The 21,649-nt window shown below is 30.2% G+C and overlaps 1 protein-coding gene across 1 annotated transcript in view; it reads right to left on the bottom strand.

The window, feature by feature from the left end:
• Positions 1–21,649, bottom strand: part of sd (TEA domain transcription factor 1 homolog scalloped) — a 127,869-nt gene that overhangs the window by 64,300 nt on the left and 41,920 nt on the right. Inside the window, exon 3 of the mRNA XM_087162143.1 lies at positions 12,894–12,984. Coding sequence (XP_087018269.1) covers positions 12,894–12,984 — 91 coding nt within the window. The remainder of the gene's footprint in view (positions 1–12,893; positions 12,985–21,649) is intronic.

Below are 21,649 nucleotides of genomic sequence, written 5' to 3' on the forward strand. Positions count from 1 at the left end.
ACGTTAGTGACCTTCCATGGCAGTATTTATGAAATTTGCCAATTCTCTTTTTATTTCAAAAATTTTTTTATATTTTTTTTTAACCGTAACTCTAAGTTAAATCTTTTAATTAATAATTTTTAATTAATTTTTTTAGTTACTTTTTTCAATAAGTTTATTTTTTTAAAATATATAATATTGAATATATATATGTATTCAGGGGTCTGTCTAGAAGAAATTTGGGTCCGTTAACGGACCCTTCACAAAATATCTTTTCATAAAAACGGACCCTTCACAAAATATTTTAACTTAAAAACGGACCCTTCACAAAATAATTTTTCTTTTAATCGGATCCTTCACAAATTTGTTTATCTTCATTATTATTTTGTTAATCGAATAAACCCTTTCCAGGGCAGAAAACAAGAAAGATGGATGCAAACGAATTAAGTTTTGTCTTCGGCAGACGATTCTTCCATTATTCGTCCGAAATTAATATTCTGCGTTCAGCAGTATAGGCTAAATACCAAATATTTGTATGTTGCATCTCTAATTTAGAAGCAGCAATTGTTGTTTATCTTTTAAAATTTAATTTTTTTAATTATAATTTTACAGTGTTGAGCATAATCTTGTATGTCTTTACAATTTAAAAACTCCTTGAAAAAGTTTTTTTTTTTTGCAAAAACGGACCCTATTTGCACAAATTCATAAAAGCGGACCCTGGTTGAAAGAATGTGAGTAATTTTTTCACAATTTCACGAAAAACGGACCTTTCACAAAATGTCTGGACAGACCCCTGGTATTTAAATATATAATATTGAATATATTGAATATATATATATGTATTTAAATATATAATATTGAATATATTGAATATATATATGTATTTAAATATATAATATTGAATATATTATTAAATATATAATATTGAATATATTATTAAATATATAATATTGAATATATTATTAAATATATAATATTGAATATTAATATTGAATTATTATTGAATATATTATAAAAAAAATTTAACATTTTTTCAAAACTGTTGAAAACATATGAGTAACAGAATAAAATATCAAACAGAATCTGAAAGCCTGACAGAAAAAAATAATAATCAAGAACTGAAAATGGAATATTTTAAGGTCAAATGGAATATTTTAAGAAAAAGACGGGGAAAAATTGAGAACAAAGAAAAATAAATAAATAAATAAAAAACGTTTTTATGATTTACGATTAAGCGCCTTTTTGATGATATTTTTTCTTTCGCAAAATTAATTTTTGACAAAAAACTAAAAATCAGAAAAAAATATATTTCATCAGGAAAATCAGGACAGTTAACGGACCCAAATTTCTTCTAAAACAAGCCCTGATTAATAATATCTTTTCAAATGGCGCTTCAAAGTATTAACACCCGTTTGTTGCACCGTAAATTGAAACGCTTTTTCACAACGAACAGAAGGTGCCAAAAACTTGAAGGTAAGGATTAAAACTCATCTACGGTTGAAGTGTTTATTTTTATCGCACCACAAGATTCGACGGTCGGAGGTTAAGGAGGAAAAAAAAGGGGGAAATGGGAGGTCACATTTAAAAAAAAAATAGTAACAGTGAACATGCCAAGTTTTTCTCTCTTTCTCGCACACTCGTCGCATCGTGGAAAAAATAAATATCATAGTCAGACGTATTTAGTAAATAGCAAAAATCTCCCCCCATGCTTACTGAATTCAAGAAGCAGAGAGCTATTCAACAACAAGCAAATTGGATACAAAGACGTGAAAACGGATATCCTTATTGTCACGACAGCCAGAGGAGGGTCTTGGCCTTCTCCGGAATATATTTCTCCATGCCATTCTCTTTGACGCCAGATCTCTCCAGTTCTCTGTTTTGAAATGTAAGTTAATGGAGCCCAGCTATTGAAGTTATCGACATCCTCTAGATCTACAATCAATTGGCTTTTGCTTGATGTTCTTATGTATTTAGCTAGTCAAATGTGCCCTGCAAATCTCATTTTGCTTAATTTTACATGGTTTATTATATCAATGCTCTTATAAATTTTGTAAATTTCTGAATTTAGTTCTTTTTTTATATATAAATCCATCGTTGAACAGCCGACCCAATTTTTGGGTTTACGACTGCTAATGTTCAACTCCGTAGCCTTGTAATTTTAAACCCAATCCAGAAGACAAGGAAACTCTTGGATCAGTACCCCCAGAGGTATTGATTCGTTAAGGGAACATGGAGGACATTGCGACTCCACAGATTTAACGAGCATCAGTCACCATTTACTACACGGGGAGTCTTCGGCAGACTGGGATCGAACCCACGAACTCTTGGACATGGGCCCAGTGCACTACCAACCAGGCTATCCCAGCCTTTGTTCTGCAAAAAATGCCCTCTTTGACTTCGCCAAAATTAGGTCGCAAAAACTTTTTTTTCACAAATGGCAGGTAATGCTTTTCTTTTTTGGCCGATTAAGTTTTAGATACATAGGTCAAGGACTGAAAGTATAATGGTTTTGTACAATTGTAGTTTTGCATCTATATTTATATAAAATAGATATCTTTAAAATTTAATTATTTCATCAAATTTTTAATTGCATATAATGGAAGAGTGTTGGCGAAACTTTTTAACACTTACAAACAAAATTGAACAGTGGTATATTCTGATACACCGATCTATGGGGTTACAGCTTTTACCACGACAAATTAAATTTTTTGTAAGAGGATACTAAATAGTAACAATTAAATTAATTATTATTTATAAAAATAAACAATGGTATAAAAAATAAAAACGGCAAAAAAAAGCAGACGTCATAGAGTTCAGCGGTACAAGTAGAGCCCCTGAATTAGACAGGCCGACTCATCATCTATTTTTGCTCCAAAGAGCTAACATAAGCACAATACTAACATAACGTTAACTTGCAAACTTTTTTGCTCCAATTCGCGATCGCAACGAACTATAGGGGGCGTTGTTGTATGAGACGCTTACCTGCGATTTCCATATGAACCGTCATTCAGTTACTCTGGAGACGTCGTTAATGTAGCGTGTAGCATTGCAACGTTCCTTCTTTAATGTGGCTTATTAAATTTAAAAAAGAAAAATGCTTGATCTTCTTTCTTGTACAACCGAAAACAAAATGGTATCTCTTTTTATTAGAGAAGGAATATCCAAAACACATCGGAAAAATATTTGTACATTAACAGAAAAAAATATGTATATTCTTATAAGAGTTAAAACCTAATGCCCGAGAAATAGTATTACTAAATTTAATGATATAACATGAAAGGCCCATTTAAACTTTACATTCTATAGTTTTAAGAATCATATTAGTTCAAAAATTAAAATGAACAAAAAGTATACATAAGCCTCATAATTTTATGAAATTTAATTTTGTAAACAACGTTTTTTGACAACAATTTTTATCAAAAAATTTCAAGTTTCAATAAAAATCATTATTTAGAAACTAAGAAACGTAAAATAAAGAATGCTGACGAAACAAAAACAAAAAAAAAAACAATTCTTTTTTGTCGCCATTTTTAGTGCTACGAATATTCGTCTTTGGGATTTGCCAAAAACAAAACAAGATGCAATTTTATTTTTTCAGGAGGGAAATATTTGACCGAAAAAACGAAAATGTACCAATTCCCACAACATAAAACTTTATCTTGGCAAACGTACGTTTTGGAAATGTTATTTCATTTGGAATCTTATTCATCAGAGTTCATATGGCGATATGATTGTTTTGAATCTATGCTAAACTCTATATCGGCTCATTTTCCACCGAAATCCAATTAACTATTTTGATTTTAAATAAAGTGTTTTATTTTATGAACTGTCGCAAAAATTTTAAGTGTAGATTGGCGGCACTTAAAAACCGCCAAATCTGTAGCGGCGGTGGCGTTAATACATCGTAAGTACCGAATTTTTATTCCATACTTTTCTGAATCATATTATTTCAAACATTGGAATATACAAGAAGTATACATAAACACATAATGTTATACCATTTAATTTTTCAAAAGTATTTTGAGAACAATTTTTATCAAAAAATTATAAACTAAAAAACGGAAAATAAAGAATTCTTAGGATAAAAAGAATTATTAACGATTTTAAGAATTATTAACATTGAAATAAAAACTTTCATATTGTTTCTTTTTTTATTATTCTTATAGTTCTTAATCAGACGTAAAAAACCATTCTGTAGAGAACCATCATCAAATGAAAAAAAAATATTTACAAGCAAATTTTTTATTGTAAAAATCATTGCACTTACCTGATTTATGATTCCCGGAGAATTCCAAAATGATAAGTTCCTTGTTTGAAAACTTTATTCTCAAATAATAGATACATAGTTTATACCTTCATTACTTTTAGATAACATACTACACAGCAAAATTTTATAATTGATATGAATTTGAATATGTAGCTAAAAACAGAATAGCTGAATTCTAGTTGAACTTATTCTTTCAAAATTAAAAAAAACTTACCAAGAAAACGATTTAAATTAATTAAGAATCAGCACAAATGGCACTATTTCAAGTAACTTGGATAATTTTTTATTGTTGTTTTCCGAATTATATGGATACAGAAATATATACTATTCTATAACGAAGAAGAATATGCTATAACTATTACAATTCTGTATGTTCTGAATTCATATTTATTCACTGGAATGACGAAAGCAATGTTGACTTCACTTTAATTCGTAATGAATTGAAGACAGAAGAAATGCATTTTACCTTAATACACACATCTGTAGCAGTATCCGAAATCGGAAGTCATCAGTTGCAAGTTTGTTGATAATAGAAATTAAAAATTATTGAGGAATTTTTCTTCAAATGTTTGGCGTGTTCTGTTCCTGAAAGATTTACTAATATTCTGGAGATTTTTTTCAAGTTCTTCGGCCTTTTCCTTAGGGAAATTTTGTTTCTTATTTGCTGCTAAAAAATGGCGTCTGATTCAGTCAATGACTTTGATGGAACTAAATGAAAAACGTGATAAATTAATGTCCGATATTTACAGGCTCCCGCTAGACGGCGTACTCGAGCGTTGCGATCGCGAATATTGCTTGATAGGTCAGCTATCTCGAAATTACCAAGAACAATAACGACTTTGAAAACATTACAGCGATTTGAAAATATTAAAATTTTCATAAAACGCTACAGTTATGAAATTTAATAACTTTTAAAATATTTAAGTTGTTTGATAATACTGAAAATTTTTTTGTCGTGGAAAAATGTAACTAAATATTAAATTTTCATAAAACGCTATATTTATGAAATTTAAAAACTTTTAAAATATTTAAGTTGTTTAATAATACTGAAAATTTTTTTGTCGTGGAAAAATGTAACTAAATTGGTATTTTTTCGAAAGCATTTTATCTATTATTTCCCTTTTGAAAGCAGAAACCATTTTCAGTTTTTAAACAAAATCACGAATTCAAAATTTAAAATATTTAAGTTATTTGCTGATACTGAATTTTTTTTTTTTTTTTTTTTTTTTTTTTTATCGTAGAAAAATGTAGCCAAATTGGTATTTTTTCGAAAACATTTTATCTATTTTTTCCCTTTTGAAAGCAGAAACCATTTTCAGTTTTTAAACAAAATCACGAATTCAAAATTTAAAATATTTAAGTTATTTGCTGATACTGAATTTTTTTTTTTTTTTTTTTTTTTTTTATCGTAGAAAAATGTAGCCAAATTGGTATTTTTTCGAAAACATTTTATCTATTTTTTCCCTTTTGAAAGCAGAAACCATTTTCAGTTTTTAAACAAAATCACGAATTCAAAATTTAAAATATTTAAGTTATTTGCTAATACTGAATTTTTTTTTTATCGTGGAAAAATGTAGTCAAATTGATATTTTTTCGGAAAAAAAAAATTTATCTATTTTTTCCCTTTTGAAAGCAGAAACCATTTTAAGTTTTTAAACAAAATTACGTCCGCATATGAATCTTTCTTTTTTTTAAAAAAAAAATAATGACTTTGACTTTTTTATTTTCTTTGGCGAAAAAGCACCTTACATAAATCATTAGTCTGTGTTATTTTCCAATAACGGTGCAATAATACACAAATGAAAAAACTAGTATCGGTTAAAAAAAAATGGAAGGGAAAAAATAAAAAAAGTTTTGGCAATTACGAGACACCTCTGTTTCAAGCTCAACCATAGACAGAGAAAGCTCAACTGTCAAAGAACTTTCTTTAAGAGTTTTATTTCGGGACAAGGAGAGAAGTGTGTAGATGTTGATCTCTCGTGTGGCATCAGTCACGTGACATTACACGTCATAAGACGTTCTAGGAATACATACGTCAGAACGCCATGTCTGTGGTGGAAGAAGAAAAAAAAAAGCAAACACTTCCATTTTTTGTTGACTTCTATTATCAGACAACTGCATCCAACATTTTGGAAGAAATTATTACTAACGAAACGCGCGAAAAACGCGTTTACATCAGAAAAAATACTAAGTATTTTTTTTTTAAACGAATAATAAAAACGATATCATTTTTCTTCTTTCATAAAATGACTCAGAAACGTGATTAAGAAAGGAAAAAGGAGAATCAATAGCATTTCCGCAATAACGGAAACAGCATTCTTTGCATACTTAAGGAAATTTCGCAAGTTTTCACAATTTGCGTTATCGTCGTGTCGCTTATCTTTTTTTCTTCTTCTTTTTTTTAACCGTATATATATCATGGTAAATGCCACGGTGACTGCAACAAATAAAACGGTAAACAAAGCATTAGTTTTATCAAACAAACAGTGACACCATGAACGATTATAAAAAACCATAACAAAACCAACCATTAATAAAAACAATAATTGTTTATTTTTAGAAAAATGGACAATGCGGGAGAAAATGCAAGATATTTAACTACTACTGCAATATGAAAATCAGCCACGGTTAGCCCGACGACATGCATGAGCCTAACTCGTTTAAAATGCTGCATAATGAAAAATAACATGCGCAATCATTTAGAGAGCAGAGAATAGCAAATAACCACTAAAAAAAAAAAATCGGGGCTTATTATCTAATTAAATTCGACAAAAACTATCCCTTTCTCGTGAACTCTTTTTAAGAAATTCATTAATAAAAATGATTAAATTTTTTTTTGGATGCTTTGGATAAACGAATTTTATAATTGTTAGCAATTTCTATCGCTTAAATTGATCCAAATGTATGACGAAATATGAAAGCAAAATTAACATTGATTGGGGGGAAATTCATTAATAAAAATGGTTAATTTTTTTTTTGGATGCTTTAGATAAAAGAATTTTATAATTGTTAGCAATTTCCATCGCTTAAATTGATCTAAATGTTTGACGAAATATGAAAGCAAAATTAACATTGATCGGGGGGAAATTCATTAATAAAAATGATTAATCCAAATGTATGACGAAATATGAAAGCAAAATTAACATTGATTGGGGGAAAATTCATTAATAAAAATGATTAAATTTTTTTTGGATGCTTTGGATAAACGAATTATATAATTGTTAGCAATTTCTATCGCTTAAATTGATCCAAATGTATGACGAAATATGAAAGCAAACATTGATTGGGGGGAAAGTAATTAATAAAAATGATTTAAAATTTTTTTGGATGCTTTGGATAAACGAATTTTATAATTGTTAGCAATTTCTATCGCTTAAATTGATCCAAATGTATGACGAAATATGAAAGCTAAATTAACATAGATTGGGGGGAAATTCATTAATAAAAATGATTAAACATTTTTTTGGATGCTTTGGATAAACGAATTTTATAATTGTTAGCAATTTCAATCGCTTAAATCGATACAAATGTAGGACGAAATATGAAAGCAAAATTAACATTGATTGAGGGGCAAGAATTTTCAACCATTCTCTTGATTATACCACTGATGGTTTGCACTAAGTAACAATAATTAATTCAGAGCAAGAAATTAACGGTCTAGGACCACTAAAATTTAACTCGGATCATCCTAAAATAATTATCAGTGAGTAGCAATCGATGTAAATGAATGCTGTTTTGATTTTATGACTATCAGCATCGTTTTTTGGTCTGTGAACCAAAATAGCAGAGTTCATAATAATTATAAACATTAGATATTCTCCGCAATGCAATTTTTCATTTAAGCTCACCTTATTAACTTCGTTTCGAAAAAAAAGTCTAACAAATGCATGTAAACAGAGTTGATTTTATTTTATCACCGTTGACCCAATTTTGAGTTTACCACTACTAATGTTCAACTCCGTAGCTTTATAATTTTGAACCCAATCCTGCATCAAGTATCGGGAGACATTTACCTTCGTGGAAAATTTTTGATGCAACTAACCCGTATTTGCGTTACATGGAGGAGAAAACCACGGAAACCTTCTCCCGGTTAGCGTGACGACAAGGATACTCTAATCCATCATCCGTTTACCACTGAGCAAATTTAACGACAGCACTGTGGTATGTACGATCCGGGTAAGGAATTCGTAACGATGAGCCATCGTTGGCATTCGAACTTGGTCACCTCAGGCATTGTAAACGGATTAGTAATATTGTTGAGTTAATAGTACTGTGGACTAGTGACTAAATTTTCTCAATTTCTAACTCCTAATTAATATACGAAAGTTATGCGCAATATGCAATAAAAAAACTAACCGTAACAGGGTGAGCAGCCAAAATATTCAACAAGAAATCAGCACTTTTCAAGCACTCAAATAATATTTTTAAGCACTGTAAAAAAAAAAAAAAAAATCACAATTAGGTAGGATTGGAAAGTTTTTGACAGTTGACGGTTTTATCTTGTTTTAACTGTCATGTCAAAAAAAAAAAAATCCTTCCGGCATTGTTTTTGAAAATCGTCAAAATTTTTTAAATCATGTAAATCGAATGGCGTTTTCATATGTTACGGACTGACGATACGCCGAAATAGATTGGAGTTGAATTAATTGTGAAAACGTTGAATAGAACAATGTGAACAGTGTCTTTCTGCATAATTCGTTGCGAAAATCAACATGGAAAAGGAAAAATCTCATTTTGGAAAAGGGAAAATTAAGCACTTTTTAAAAACACCCTATTAAAAAAAGCACCTTTAAGGGCTTTTAAAAAACGAAAACCGAAAATAAGCACCTTTAAGCACTTTTTTAAAAACGCTACGTACCCTGCGTAACAATGAAAAAAATGGTCGACTAATGCATTGATTGCTTACAGTAACTGTTGACAAATTAAGCAGTAGCTATTAATCCCCCTCTCCCATTTACAAAGGAAATTTTATTATTAAAGAAACTAATGATAAGGTAAAAAAAGATCAGTCTCAACCATTAGGGAACCTGCCAAGAGGTAAAAAACCCACTTGCTAAGGGCGTTTTACCTCAAAATGCAACGCCAAACCCCACCCTCTCCCACACGATTCGTTCTTTATGAAGGCAATTTTTCTTCCATCACCCAGAACATCTTCACCTCAAAGTCAACTTTTTTCCCCCTAACTGTGGGAGTATTAAATGCCATATTCTCAACTGACGCCCACATTAGAACGTGGGAGGGAGACATTAAAAGATGAAATATACTCTGCAAGAGATCTTCTTTAAACACGATGATTCAACAATAGCCCCATACGAAAAGTAAACAGCGGTTTCTGGGGGGGATTCTGCACTTAATTATCGTGAATGCAGAGTAATCATTGAACAATCAACATTAAGTCGTTTGGGTTGTGTGATATAAAAGATTATAAAACTTATAGCTTAAACTGAGTTATTACCGTTATAACGCTACTATTTTTTTTTGTGTCTAAAGAAAAATAATAATTTATTTTACACAATGATAGTTCACTGTCGTATCTAGTCTTTTAATTCAGTAATAAGATTATAAAAGGAAGTAAGAGTTGCAAAATTAATTGTATTATTTTCTGATCTATAAGCAAGAGCCTGAAGGAAAAAAAAACTGTTGCAAAAATAGCCATCGTTATTTTCTGTCTGAAAAAGTTAAAAGAAAACTGCCAGAAAAACAATGTAGCAAATTTAATCATCGCTATTTCCTGACCAATAGCAAAAGCGTGCAATGCTGCAATATAATCATCGTAAAATCACTGAAAAATCATTGATATTTTCTGAGCAAAAAACAATAGTCAAGGGGAAATGTTGGAAATATCACGAATAAGAAAGTGGGGAAATTGTTGAAAATATATATCATGAATAAGCAAGAGTCAGGGGGAAAACGTTGGAAATATCTCGAATATGCTAGAATGAGGGGGAAATGTTGGAAATATGTATCACGGCTAAGCAAAAGTCAGGGGGAAATATCACGAATAAGAAAAAGTAAAGAGATTTGTTGGAAATATCACGAATAAGCAAGAATCTGGGCAAAATGTTAGAAATATATATCATGGATAAGCAAGAGTCAGGGGAAAACTTTGGTAATATGTATCACGGATAAACGAGAGTCAAGGGAAAATGTTGTGGCATATGTACCAATCATTATTTTCCGGCAAATAGCAAGAGTCACAAAGTAACAATCCCGAAAACAATTTTCTGGCAATAAGCAAGAGTGGAGGGGGAGGGAAAAACTCTTTCAAATCTAATCATTGTTAATTTCTGACTGATTTCAAGAGTTAAAAAGCAACTGAGCCGAAGACAATCACTTATTTTCTGACCAATAAGCGAGAGATAAAGTCTTGAAAATATAACCATTGTTACTTTCGGACTGATTTCAAGAGTCAAGAAGCAACTGAGCCGAAAATAATCATTTATTTTCTGACCAATAAGCAAGAGTCAAGAAAAATAAAACCATTGCAAATATAATCATAGTTACTTTCTGACTGATTTCAAGAGTTACAAAGCAACTGTTTTAAAAACAATCACATATTTTCTGATCAATACGCAAAAATCGGAAGGAAAATATGCATAAAAAATAAAAGTTAACACATTTTTTTAACTACATATTGTTTTTTTTTTAATTCTTTTCATTGGTCATTTATTTAAATAATGTGTAATAAAACGGAGCAGTTCGGTAAAATTAGTTAAAACTGTTTGCAGTAGGGATAGTGAACTCCCGGTTATAGAGAACTAAACTTTTGGTCTCTTGAAGATTCACTATAGCGGGGTTTGACTGCAACAATAAAAAGAAATCGAAATTTTTAATGTGTATATCAGCTTAAATATCATTATTAGAGTTCTACTTATATTGCAGAAGCAAAATACAATAGTCTGCAGGAAAAAAAGAAAAAAAAACTAACCTAGGAAGGAAAGAAAGAAAGAAGCATCCACAGGGAGAAAATAGATAAAAAAGAAAATAATCAAAAGGCGTAGTTTGAACTGATCTCCCTTTAGAGTGGAAGGGAAAAAACGAAATGGCCCGACTAATTGCTCAATATGCTTAATAATTTCTCCCCTACCACCCTCAGGGGAAGGATTAGATTGTGGGAGAACACGTGCAACCACCCCCACTTCCCGATTTATAGGACAATTGTTGAATTTTCCCATTCACTTGTTGATAAATTCATCCATCTATTATAGCCTCACCTCACTTGCTGTGATCTACTTGATTTTTCGAATTTAGATTTTTCATTCTATTCTTTTTAATCAGCGTTCGATTTTTCATTGTGTTCATTTCAATCAGCGTTTCAATTCATAACAAAATATCGATAATTTGCCACTATTTCTCTATTTAATACTAGATTGCCTAAGGAAGTCATTTTGACTGCTTTTTAATTTCAATTAGAAAAAACAATGATGTATATAACGACACAAATTCTTAGAATTTTGTGACTTTTTGTACAACACATAATTTTTTTTAATTGTTAATATTTACTAATAACTTGTTATATAACTGTAAATAATATTTAAAAAAATATTAAAAATTAATTTTAAACAAGTTTCTTTAAACATTATTTATTCTTTTACAATCCAGTCATTTTGACTGCTTTTGGGCTACATAGGTATATACTAAGTTTCAGTCTTTCTAGTGTTAACGACACATTCATCAGCAAAATGGGAAATAATTGCATTTCAGTTTAAAGCAGGGGTCTGTTTAGAAGAAATTTGGGTCCGTTAACGGACCCTTCACAAAATATCTTTTCATAAAAACGGACCCTTCACAAAATAATTTATCTTTCAATCGGACCCCTCACAAATTTGTTTGTCTTCATTATTGTTTTGTTAATCGAATAAATCCTTCCCAGGAAGGGGGGGGGAGAAAGACATGTAAACGAACTAAATTTTGTCTTCGGCAAACGCTTCTTCCTTTATTCGTCCGAAATGAATATTCTGCATTCAGCAATATAGGCTAAATACCAAATATCAGTACGTTGCATCGCTAATTTAGTAGCTGCAATTGCTGTTTATTTTTTAAAATTAAATTTTTTTGATTATAATTTTACAGTGTTGAGCATAATCTTGTATGTCTTCACAAATTAAAAACTCCTTAAAAAATATTTTTGCAATAACGAACCCTATTTGCACAAATTCACAAAAGCGGACCCTGGTTGAAAGAATGTGACTTAACGTTTATTTTATATTAACAAATTACGAGTAATTTTTTTCAAAATTTAACAAAAACGGACCTTTCACAAAATGTCTGGACAGACCCCAGGTTTAAAGCCACTTGGCTAAGTTGTGCAGAAATTTTTTACTGTGTGGCAATGAGAAAAACACGAGAGTTATAGTTCGAATCATTACAGGGTTCAGAGGGTTAAAATAGTATAGTGCTTAGAAGGCGGAGCTAAAATTTGTAGATTTGCACTGAAAATTAGAAATGAACAATCTCTAAACTTTAGATCTGTTTCATAGGATAGGTACTAATGATTGATTTCATTCTATAGTGAAAAATATTGCCCTTTTAAAAAGAATAACATTTCACTTAACAGTATTAAATGTTATATTTAACAGTGGAAAGTATTCCATTTGAAAGAGGGAATGATTCTATTTTACAATGGAAAATATTAAAAGAAACTAACTTTTTTGTAAAAATTCAGAGTTGGTAGAGTATTTCGCTGAAATCCGTGAGTAGAAATGATTGCAAGCTTTGTACACTCTTCCCAGCCGGATCTAAATTAAAAAGAAAGAATATTTAGAGAGTCTTTTCTTTTTAGAGAATCTTTTTAATTTCATCAAAATAACAACAAATAATGATTTTTTTTCAAACATTATATTCTGAAAATAATAAACATTCATATGTGAGGAAACAATAAGCATACAGATAAAAATAACTATTTTAGAAAATAAATTTATTCAATTCTGAGGGTCAGTTTGTACACCAGAGTTCAGTTCTCTTAAAGCCTTGCAGGGTGCGTAACCAAATTATTCAACAAAAAATAAGCACCTTTAAAGGACTATTCAAGCACTAAAAAAATATTTTTAAGCACTTTAAAAAAATATTATAGTTAGGCAGGGTTGGAAAGTTTTTGACAATTGACGGTTTTATCTGATTGTAACCGTCATGTATAAAAAAAAAACTTTTGACAATTGTCAAAAATCATGCAATTTTGAATAATGTAAAACGAATGGCGTATTCATATGCTACGGACTGACAATACGCCGAAATAGATTGTGGTTGAATTAATTGTGAAAACGCTGAATAGAGCATTGCATAGTTCGTAGCAAAAATCAACATGGTAAAGAAAAAATGTCATTTTGGAAAAGTGAAAATTAAGCACTTTTTAAAAACACCCAATGGAAAAAGCACCTTTAAGGGCTTTTAAAAAACGAAAATCGAAAATAAGCACCTTTAAGCACTTTTTAGAAACGCTACACACCCAGCCTTGAATACTTATTCAAAGCAATCTTTAAAAAAAAAATTTTTTTTTTTGCAACTCTAGCTCGGGAACACATTTTAACATCGGTCACTTATTTAACAAATTAATAAGTTTAATAATTAATTTTCGGTCAGGCAATTTACGGACAAAAATCTCTCTTAATGTACAAATGCCAAAACAATGATTTTTTTGAATTTTAAAAGCATTCCTATATTATCTCTTTGATAAAAATCGCAATACTATCGTTTTCAATAATTATAGTTACTAATAATCCCGATGTTTTCCACTTTATTATGAATTCTTTTCATTAATGGTCACAATATATTCGCACCGATAATGTGCCTATGTATCGGTATCTATCGGTAGTAGGTGAACTAGTATATTAACTAAATTGTACCTACGTGTACGGACGAGTTGGCGAATTTGGTTTTATGGTCCCAGTAACCGATAAGTATAAATACACGTGTGCGTGTTTATTTATTTTTCTGCTTCGACACTAAAATCCGTTTTTACTATAATTGTATTTATATGTATGATTATATTATACTATGAGTAACAGTTTTCACAAAAACTGACCCTATTTTTTGCGAATTCTCAAAATGAATAAATGTTCCTATTTCACAATTGGATACTTGCAGTTCAAGACGAAGATGACAATACCCGCACACACGTGACCAATGACGTCAGCTCCAGCTGATCGTTTAGAAGCAAAATGGCGTCTGAAAGCTGAGCTAAGTTTCCTCCACATAAGTCAGAATATTAATTAACGTGAGGTTGATTAAATACAGTACAGTATCGCACATCAAATCTTTCTCGTCTACGTTTACTTAACTTAGATTTATTATTTATGTATTTTATCGTAACCGTGATATATTTAAGTTTTATGTACCTGGCAACTTCGATCCATAATTAGTTTGTTTATGTTCTACATGACTTCATGCCTATCTTTGAGATAAGAAATATGTAATGAAATAATCTTAATGAAAGAATCTTTGTGTGAGAATATAGAATGTGTCACTTAAGAGAATTGATATTGGACGGGCTTGGCTTACCCGAAACAGAATGGAAATAAACAGTAGCAAATGTAAACAAATGCTACGTTTCAGCAACCAATCAGGATCGATATAAACACACTACGTCACTTACAGACATCCCATATCACGAAAACTGACCTTATTTTTTGCGAATGCTCAAAATGAATAAATGTTTTTCACAATTTCACAAAAAGTCTAGAATTATTCCTGAAATGTTTACCTCATAAACAGACTGGTTTGAATGATCAATGAAAACAAGGAGAGAAAAAAATTAAGTTCAACAAAGTAGTGGATATATTTACTTAAGAGATATCTTAAAAAGTCTGGGAGAAAAGACGAAAGCACCTTGGCACTTTATTTTTAACAGCTAGCCAGCTACTACTGACTCAGCAGTCCTTCGATCCTTCTACGCGCTTGCCCCTCCACATGCATCTTTTATTCCCAGTACGAGACATCGGAAAACTGTTCTCTCAAGTAGAAAGAAATCAGAATTTCCTATGTGTACACAAGTTGTACTATTTTCATATCCTTTAGATCAGTGATTCCCAAAGTGGTCTATATCGACCTCCAGGGATCGACGACAACCTGCAAGGGGTACATGTCAAGTGAAAAAAAAAATTGGGGCTCCATGAAATTAAAACGGGGGTCAATGATAGTGGGTCTCATATAAGCAGGTCGTGACGTTTAATTTTGGCATTTCATGAATGGAATAATCAACATACACTGATAGTACCTATTTACTTACATTATACTACCTTATCAGGGGTCTGTTTAGAAGAAATTTGGGTCCGTTGACGGACCCTTCACAAAATATCTGTTCATAAAAACGGACCCTTCACAAACCATTTTAACTTTAAAACGGACCCTTCACAAAATATTTTAACTTAAAAACGGACCCTTCACAAAATATTTTATCTTTTAATCGGACCCTTCACAAATTTGTTTATCTTCATTATTGTTTTGTTAATCGAATAAACCCTTCCCTGGTAGGGGTGAGGGAATAAAGGCAGATATAAACGAACTAAATTTTGTCTTCGGCATTCAGCAGTAAATTCTGCGTTCAGCAGTATAGGCTAAATAACAAATATTTGTATGTTGAATCGCTAATTTAGTAGTTGCATTTGCTGTTCATTTTTTAAAATTTCATTTTTTTAATTATAACTTTACAGTGTTGAGCATAATCTTGTTTGTCTTTACAATTTAAAAACTCCTTGAAAAAGTTTTTTTGCAATAACGGACCCTATTTTCACAAATTCACAAAAGCGGACCCTGGTTGAACTTAACGTTTATTTTATATTCACAAATTACGAGTAATTTTTTCACAATTTTACCAAAAACGGACCTTTCACAAAATGTCTGGACAGACCCCTGCTTATAATATAGAGACATATATCTATCTACATTCTACATAATTTATAAAAGTAGCTATGAAGTAAAAATTTTATTAAAATTTAAGATATTAGGTTTATTTTCAGATATATGAAATTGATGTCAAATGTTGATAATTTATTATTAAAGCATCAGGTTCATCCTTCCCACTAAAAGCATTTATTTATTGCTTAGTTATTTTATATATCAGATACTAAATTTTAATTTGTTTCGTTTTAATTAGCAAATGTATAAAATTAACAAATGTATAAAATTAGCATGTGTTTTTTTCTTAAGTTTTTCACACTACACTTCACTACAGTTAGAAATTTAAATCTTTTACAGTGAGCACTATAATATAGCACTATAACATCAGTCAAAACTACATTTGAAATTGATGAATTTACAAAAAAAATCAATATCAGGTAAGCAGGGGGTCTACCCAAAACCAAAAAACATGGCAAGGGGTTTACGAGACAAGAAAGTTCAGGAACCCCTGCTTTAGATGAAGGGGGGAAAAACAAAAGAAAAAGAAGAAAAAAATATTAGTTCTCTAAAGGTGTACCACGAAACCTAAGGGTTCCGCGGAAGGGTTCCTGGTGTTCCGAGGGCTAGGAATCTTCTTTTAACCAGTCATTATTTATATCTAAAACCTGTGATTCAATTTAGATCGAATCAACAATCAATTATTGATTTAATATTTCCGTTATTTTTATGAAATTATTTAATTGTGAAAAAAGAAATCTCACAACAATTGTTTTTTTTAATACCAAAATAATGAATGGAATTATGAAAAAGATATGCATTTATGTAAAAAAAAAATCCGTTAGTATTTCACATTGAATAAAGATAACCTAATTTAACAATGAAGAAGTAACTTTCTCTGATAACCATTCTCAGTGCTTTTTTTTTATCGCTTTTTTATTTTTAATGGAAAACGCATTTCAGCTCATTCGCTTTCAAAATATGCATGAGTTAAAATCAAATTAAAAACTCGAGTAGATGCCGCACCAGACCTGCGAATTCAACTGTCTGACGTAAGACTAATATTGACAAAACGATAGGATGAAAAAATTTTACTCTTCATTCATTGACTAAATATTTTTTTTTAAATTAATGAAATTAAAAAAAAAATTTATTACAGTATTAAACAGAAGACCCAATTTTTAGTTTACGACTGCTAATGTTCAACTCCATAGCCTTGTAATTTTGAAATTACTCCAGAAGACAAGAGGACTCCTGGATCAAGTATTGGGTTGCTTTCGTGGAGGACTTAAATGGAACTAACCGCATTTGCGTTGCATGGTGAGGAACCACGAAAACCTTCCACGGTTAGCCCGACGGCAAGGGGACACTAACACATGATCCATCTACAACTGATCTACGATACGAGCCGGGTGCAGTCGTATCGACCAGTCATCGCTTTGATTCGAACTCGATTCACCTCAGTGGGAGGCGAACTCTCTATCCCCTGAGCCACCACGGCTCAAAATTTAGATCATTACTTAATTTTAAAATAATTAAGTATTACTTAATTTTAAAATAATTAAGTATTACTTAATTTTAAAATAATTAAGTATTTCGTTAATTTAAATATTCACAATTGATAAATAAATTTGTTCATTAAGTTTCGGGGTACCGCCAAAAGAAGGTCGATCATTTAGGATTCCACATTTGAAAAAAAAAAAATAGGGAAACGCGTACTTTATAAAATTTAAAAATAAAAAATCTTGTTTTGGTAGAAGATCTAATACACTCTAATGTTAAAATTGGAAAAGACGTAATAATGTGTTGTAAACTAAGATAGTCTATAGTTTATAGTCTTATACGTCTGTTAAAATTCACGTTAAAATAAGGTAAAGAGCTTGACTAGAAACTAATAATTGAGAACGCTCCCATTAAAATAAGATGTCCAAAAAAAATCTTACTTTTTTGCATGATTTTTCTCTATCCGATTTTATCAAATTTCACGGAATTTTAAAACTGATAGCATAAATTTTATTATTAACATCTTAGATCTGTCTTATTTAAAATATATCAAAACACTTTCAATTGTTTTTTTTTTAGTCTAGTCTAGTATAAATATTGAATCAATATTTTTTTGAGGAAAACATTTCATTTAATTGATAAAATTTTATGCAACTTAATAAACTCACAAAAAAAATATATATATATGCATTTAATAAAGTTTTAAAAAAAATTTGAAGATAACTGCTTAATCAAATACTGAACCAAAATATCGCATAAAAATATATTTTTCATTGAATTGATAAAATTTTATACAACTTCATAAACTTAAAATATATACATAAATGCATTTAATTAAGTTTTAAAAAAATTAATAGATAACTTATTGATAAATTTAAATTAATATTTAACCAAAATAAAGCATAAAAAAACTTTCAGGATTCAGGTAGTAAAAAAAAATTTTTTTTTTTTTGGGGGGGGGGGATTGGGACTTTAACCTTTAAGTCAAATTTAATTCATCGATTTCCTGATGTTTTGGACATTTTGACTTAACTAAAGTAATCGAGAATTTTATCAAACTGCAAAAATCAGGGAAACTTAACATTTCCTGTTTTCTTCCATATTGATGATAAAATTCCCTGATCTGAACCACCCTAAAAAATTTCACATAAAACAAAAAAACTAATGTAGATGGCGATATATTTCGCTCCTATTAAAACTCACGTTGAAATGAGCCACAGATAACGAGATATCTCGCCTCGATTAAAATTTTCGTCAAAAATAAATAAATAATAATCGTTACGTAGAAAAACAAGATAAAACGTTCTTATTATTACGCAACATTAAGAAAATAGATGATACATAAGCATAAGCATACATAGAAGGTGCACGAAAGACGGAATAATCCGACCGTAAAGATGAAAGTGTTAAAAATCACGAATAAATCTGATCAATAAATAAAACTTCTGGACCAGAATTCTTGATTTATTTAGTCCCTTTCATAGTTTACATAGAAAAAAATAGTTCATTTTCTTTCTTTTTTTAAATAAGAGACTTAAAAAAATAAATATACACGATTAAAATATTTCTTTTAAAAATATTTTTTAAAAAAATTGAGCTCTGGACCAGAATTCTTGATTCATTCAGTTTCTTTCATAGTTTACATTAAAAAAAAAATAGAAAAAAAAAATCATTCATTTTTTTTAAATAAGAGACTTAAAAAATTTATATACACAATTAAAATATTTTTAAAAAAATATTTACCGCTGTATCGATTCACGATATTCAAAACCTTAATGAGAATTAAGTATAAGTAAACTTAAAAACTAAATTTTCATTAAATATTTAATTAAACACATCGTATTCTAAATCTCGCTCGTAAGCAAAATTATGAAAATTTAAAAAAAGTTAAGTGAAAGTTTGGAGGAGAAAATTTAAAAAAAATAATAAATACTCAAACAACTCTAAGCTGCAGTCAATAGGTGTCGCTCAAATATTACGTAAGCTATTAAGAATTTTTCCTACGTAATCCCTAGCTTATCAAAATTAAAGCATATCTCATATCGAATAAATATTAAGAAATACAGACACCGGAACTTAAATTTCAAAATCGGAAAACTTTAGTACTTAACGGATTACAACGATTATTTAATTTTAAAAACGTCTAATTCATCCTCTTCCATATTATTATCACACTTCTGAAAAAGGCGACGAACTGGATGACCTCAGACTTTACAGCCCAATAAAGTTACAAAAAAAAAAAAAATGAAAGAAAGAAAAGAGAGAAAAAAAGAAATAGAAAACCTAAATATAAACTTCTCAGGTCTAATATAAATATGTTTATTGTAAACAATAAATCTTAATCGCATTTTGATAGCACCTTCTACCTTTCTGCGGGAAAACAATAGAGCGCAGCTGATTCTAAAGAAAAAGAATGAAAAAAAAATTAGAAAACGCGACTGACAGCGGTGACCTCGCAACCGGAGGACCAGATTTTGAGCAACGGAAGTGAACAAACCGGTGCGGCGGCAGAGCTCTCTTTGTCCAGCAGTCAACCCTCTCTGTTGTCTCCCGTAGGCAGTACAATGAATCATTTCTGGTCAGACTATTTCTTTTCCGCAAACAGCCTCTCAGACTGGTTGACGAATTTATTTTTTTTCCACGTATCTGTTTCAAAAATGAATTTTAGAGTGTTAAATAAATAAATTAATGAAAAAAACAACACAAATCCCGAAAAAAAACGGTTAAAAACTACTCATGTTTAGGAAATTTTAGAAATAAAAACTTTTTAACACCGTCAATTTTAAAATACAAAATTGAATAAGACACAGAATTTATAGTCAATGACTTAGAAATTTGGATCATTCTATAGTTTTAATTTATGTTACTTATTTATAGGTCTATAGCAGTGTTTCCCAACGTGGGGCCCACGCCCCACCGGGGGGCAATTTGATTGCAAAGGGGGGCAATTCAAAAATGGACTCAACATGAGTTTAAACCTTTTGCTCTGGGCCATTTAAATGCAATGCGAGATTTCGGTGACAAAATCGAAAGAAAAAAGCAAATTCTTAAATAATTGCGGTCAATAAATATTATGTGACTTAGGGATTTTTAAGGCGACAAACCTGAAATGAAGTATCTGTTTACAGTCGATGGTAAAGCATTTGTGAGTTATTTAGCCAATATCTTTGAAAAACTGAATATATTAAATAAGAAACTTCAAGGAGCAAATAAAACTCTTGTTGATGCAAAAGCGAAGATATTTGGCTTCATTACCCTTATTGAGTTATGTCAGAAATATATTAATAACAAAAACTTTGAAAAGTTTCATTGGCTCCAAAAATGTGAAGTAAATGATACCGCTTTACTTGTTATTGTCTATTGTTTACTTGTTATTAAAAATTCTATCGGCTGATTTAAAAGAAAGATATTCTGATTTAAAGCAAATTTATTTTCCAACATGGATGTTGCAGTCCATGTTAGTGGATTTGCCTGATATATCAAATATATCAAGAACTTGCAGAAATTCAAAATGATTAGTCAGTTAAAACTTTATTTAATATGAAAGGAGTGATGTCATGGCTTCGTGAGGAAACAAAAAACAAATACCCAAATTCAATCAAATGTGCAGGAAAACTATTGTTATCGATTCCATCTTCATATTTAGCTGAATGTGGATTTAGTGCTGTAAATGATTTTATTGGGAAAAAAAAGAAATCGTCTGGATATAACACAACGGGGAGAATTGAGACTGAAGCTAACCAAATTGGAACCTAAGATAAAATCTACGAGCAGCAAGCATCAAGGGCAAGAATCTCACAAAATTAAAATATTAAATTATTATAGAAAAATCTTTATTAAAATTATTTCGAATTTGAATTTTTCATTATATGTTCTGAAAATTTACTTATTTTGTTTCGCTAACAGTTTCCTAAGTTTCTTAAGTGAACAGTTCGATTTTCTAATATTAAAAATTATGTATATGTTACATAAGGGGGGATACGAATTTTAGAAAGGCTTAGGTGGGGCATGGTACAAAAAAGGTTGGGAAACACTGGTCTATAGTATAGTTTCTTTAGTTTTAATCAT

Source organism: Parasteatoda tepidariorum, chromosome 4, assembly GCF_982258835.1.
Source record: "Parasteatoda tepidariorum strain Cologne lab strain chromosome 4, Ptep-v5.0, whole genome shotgun sequence".
Lineage (NCBI taxonomy): Eukaryota > Metazoa > Arthropoda > Arachnida > Araneae > Theridiidae > Parasteatoda > Parasteatoda tepidariorum.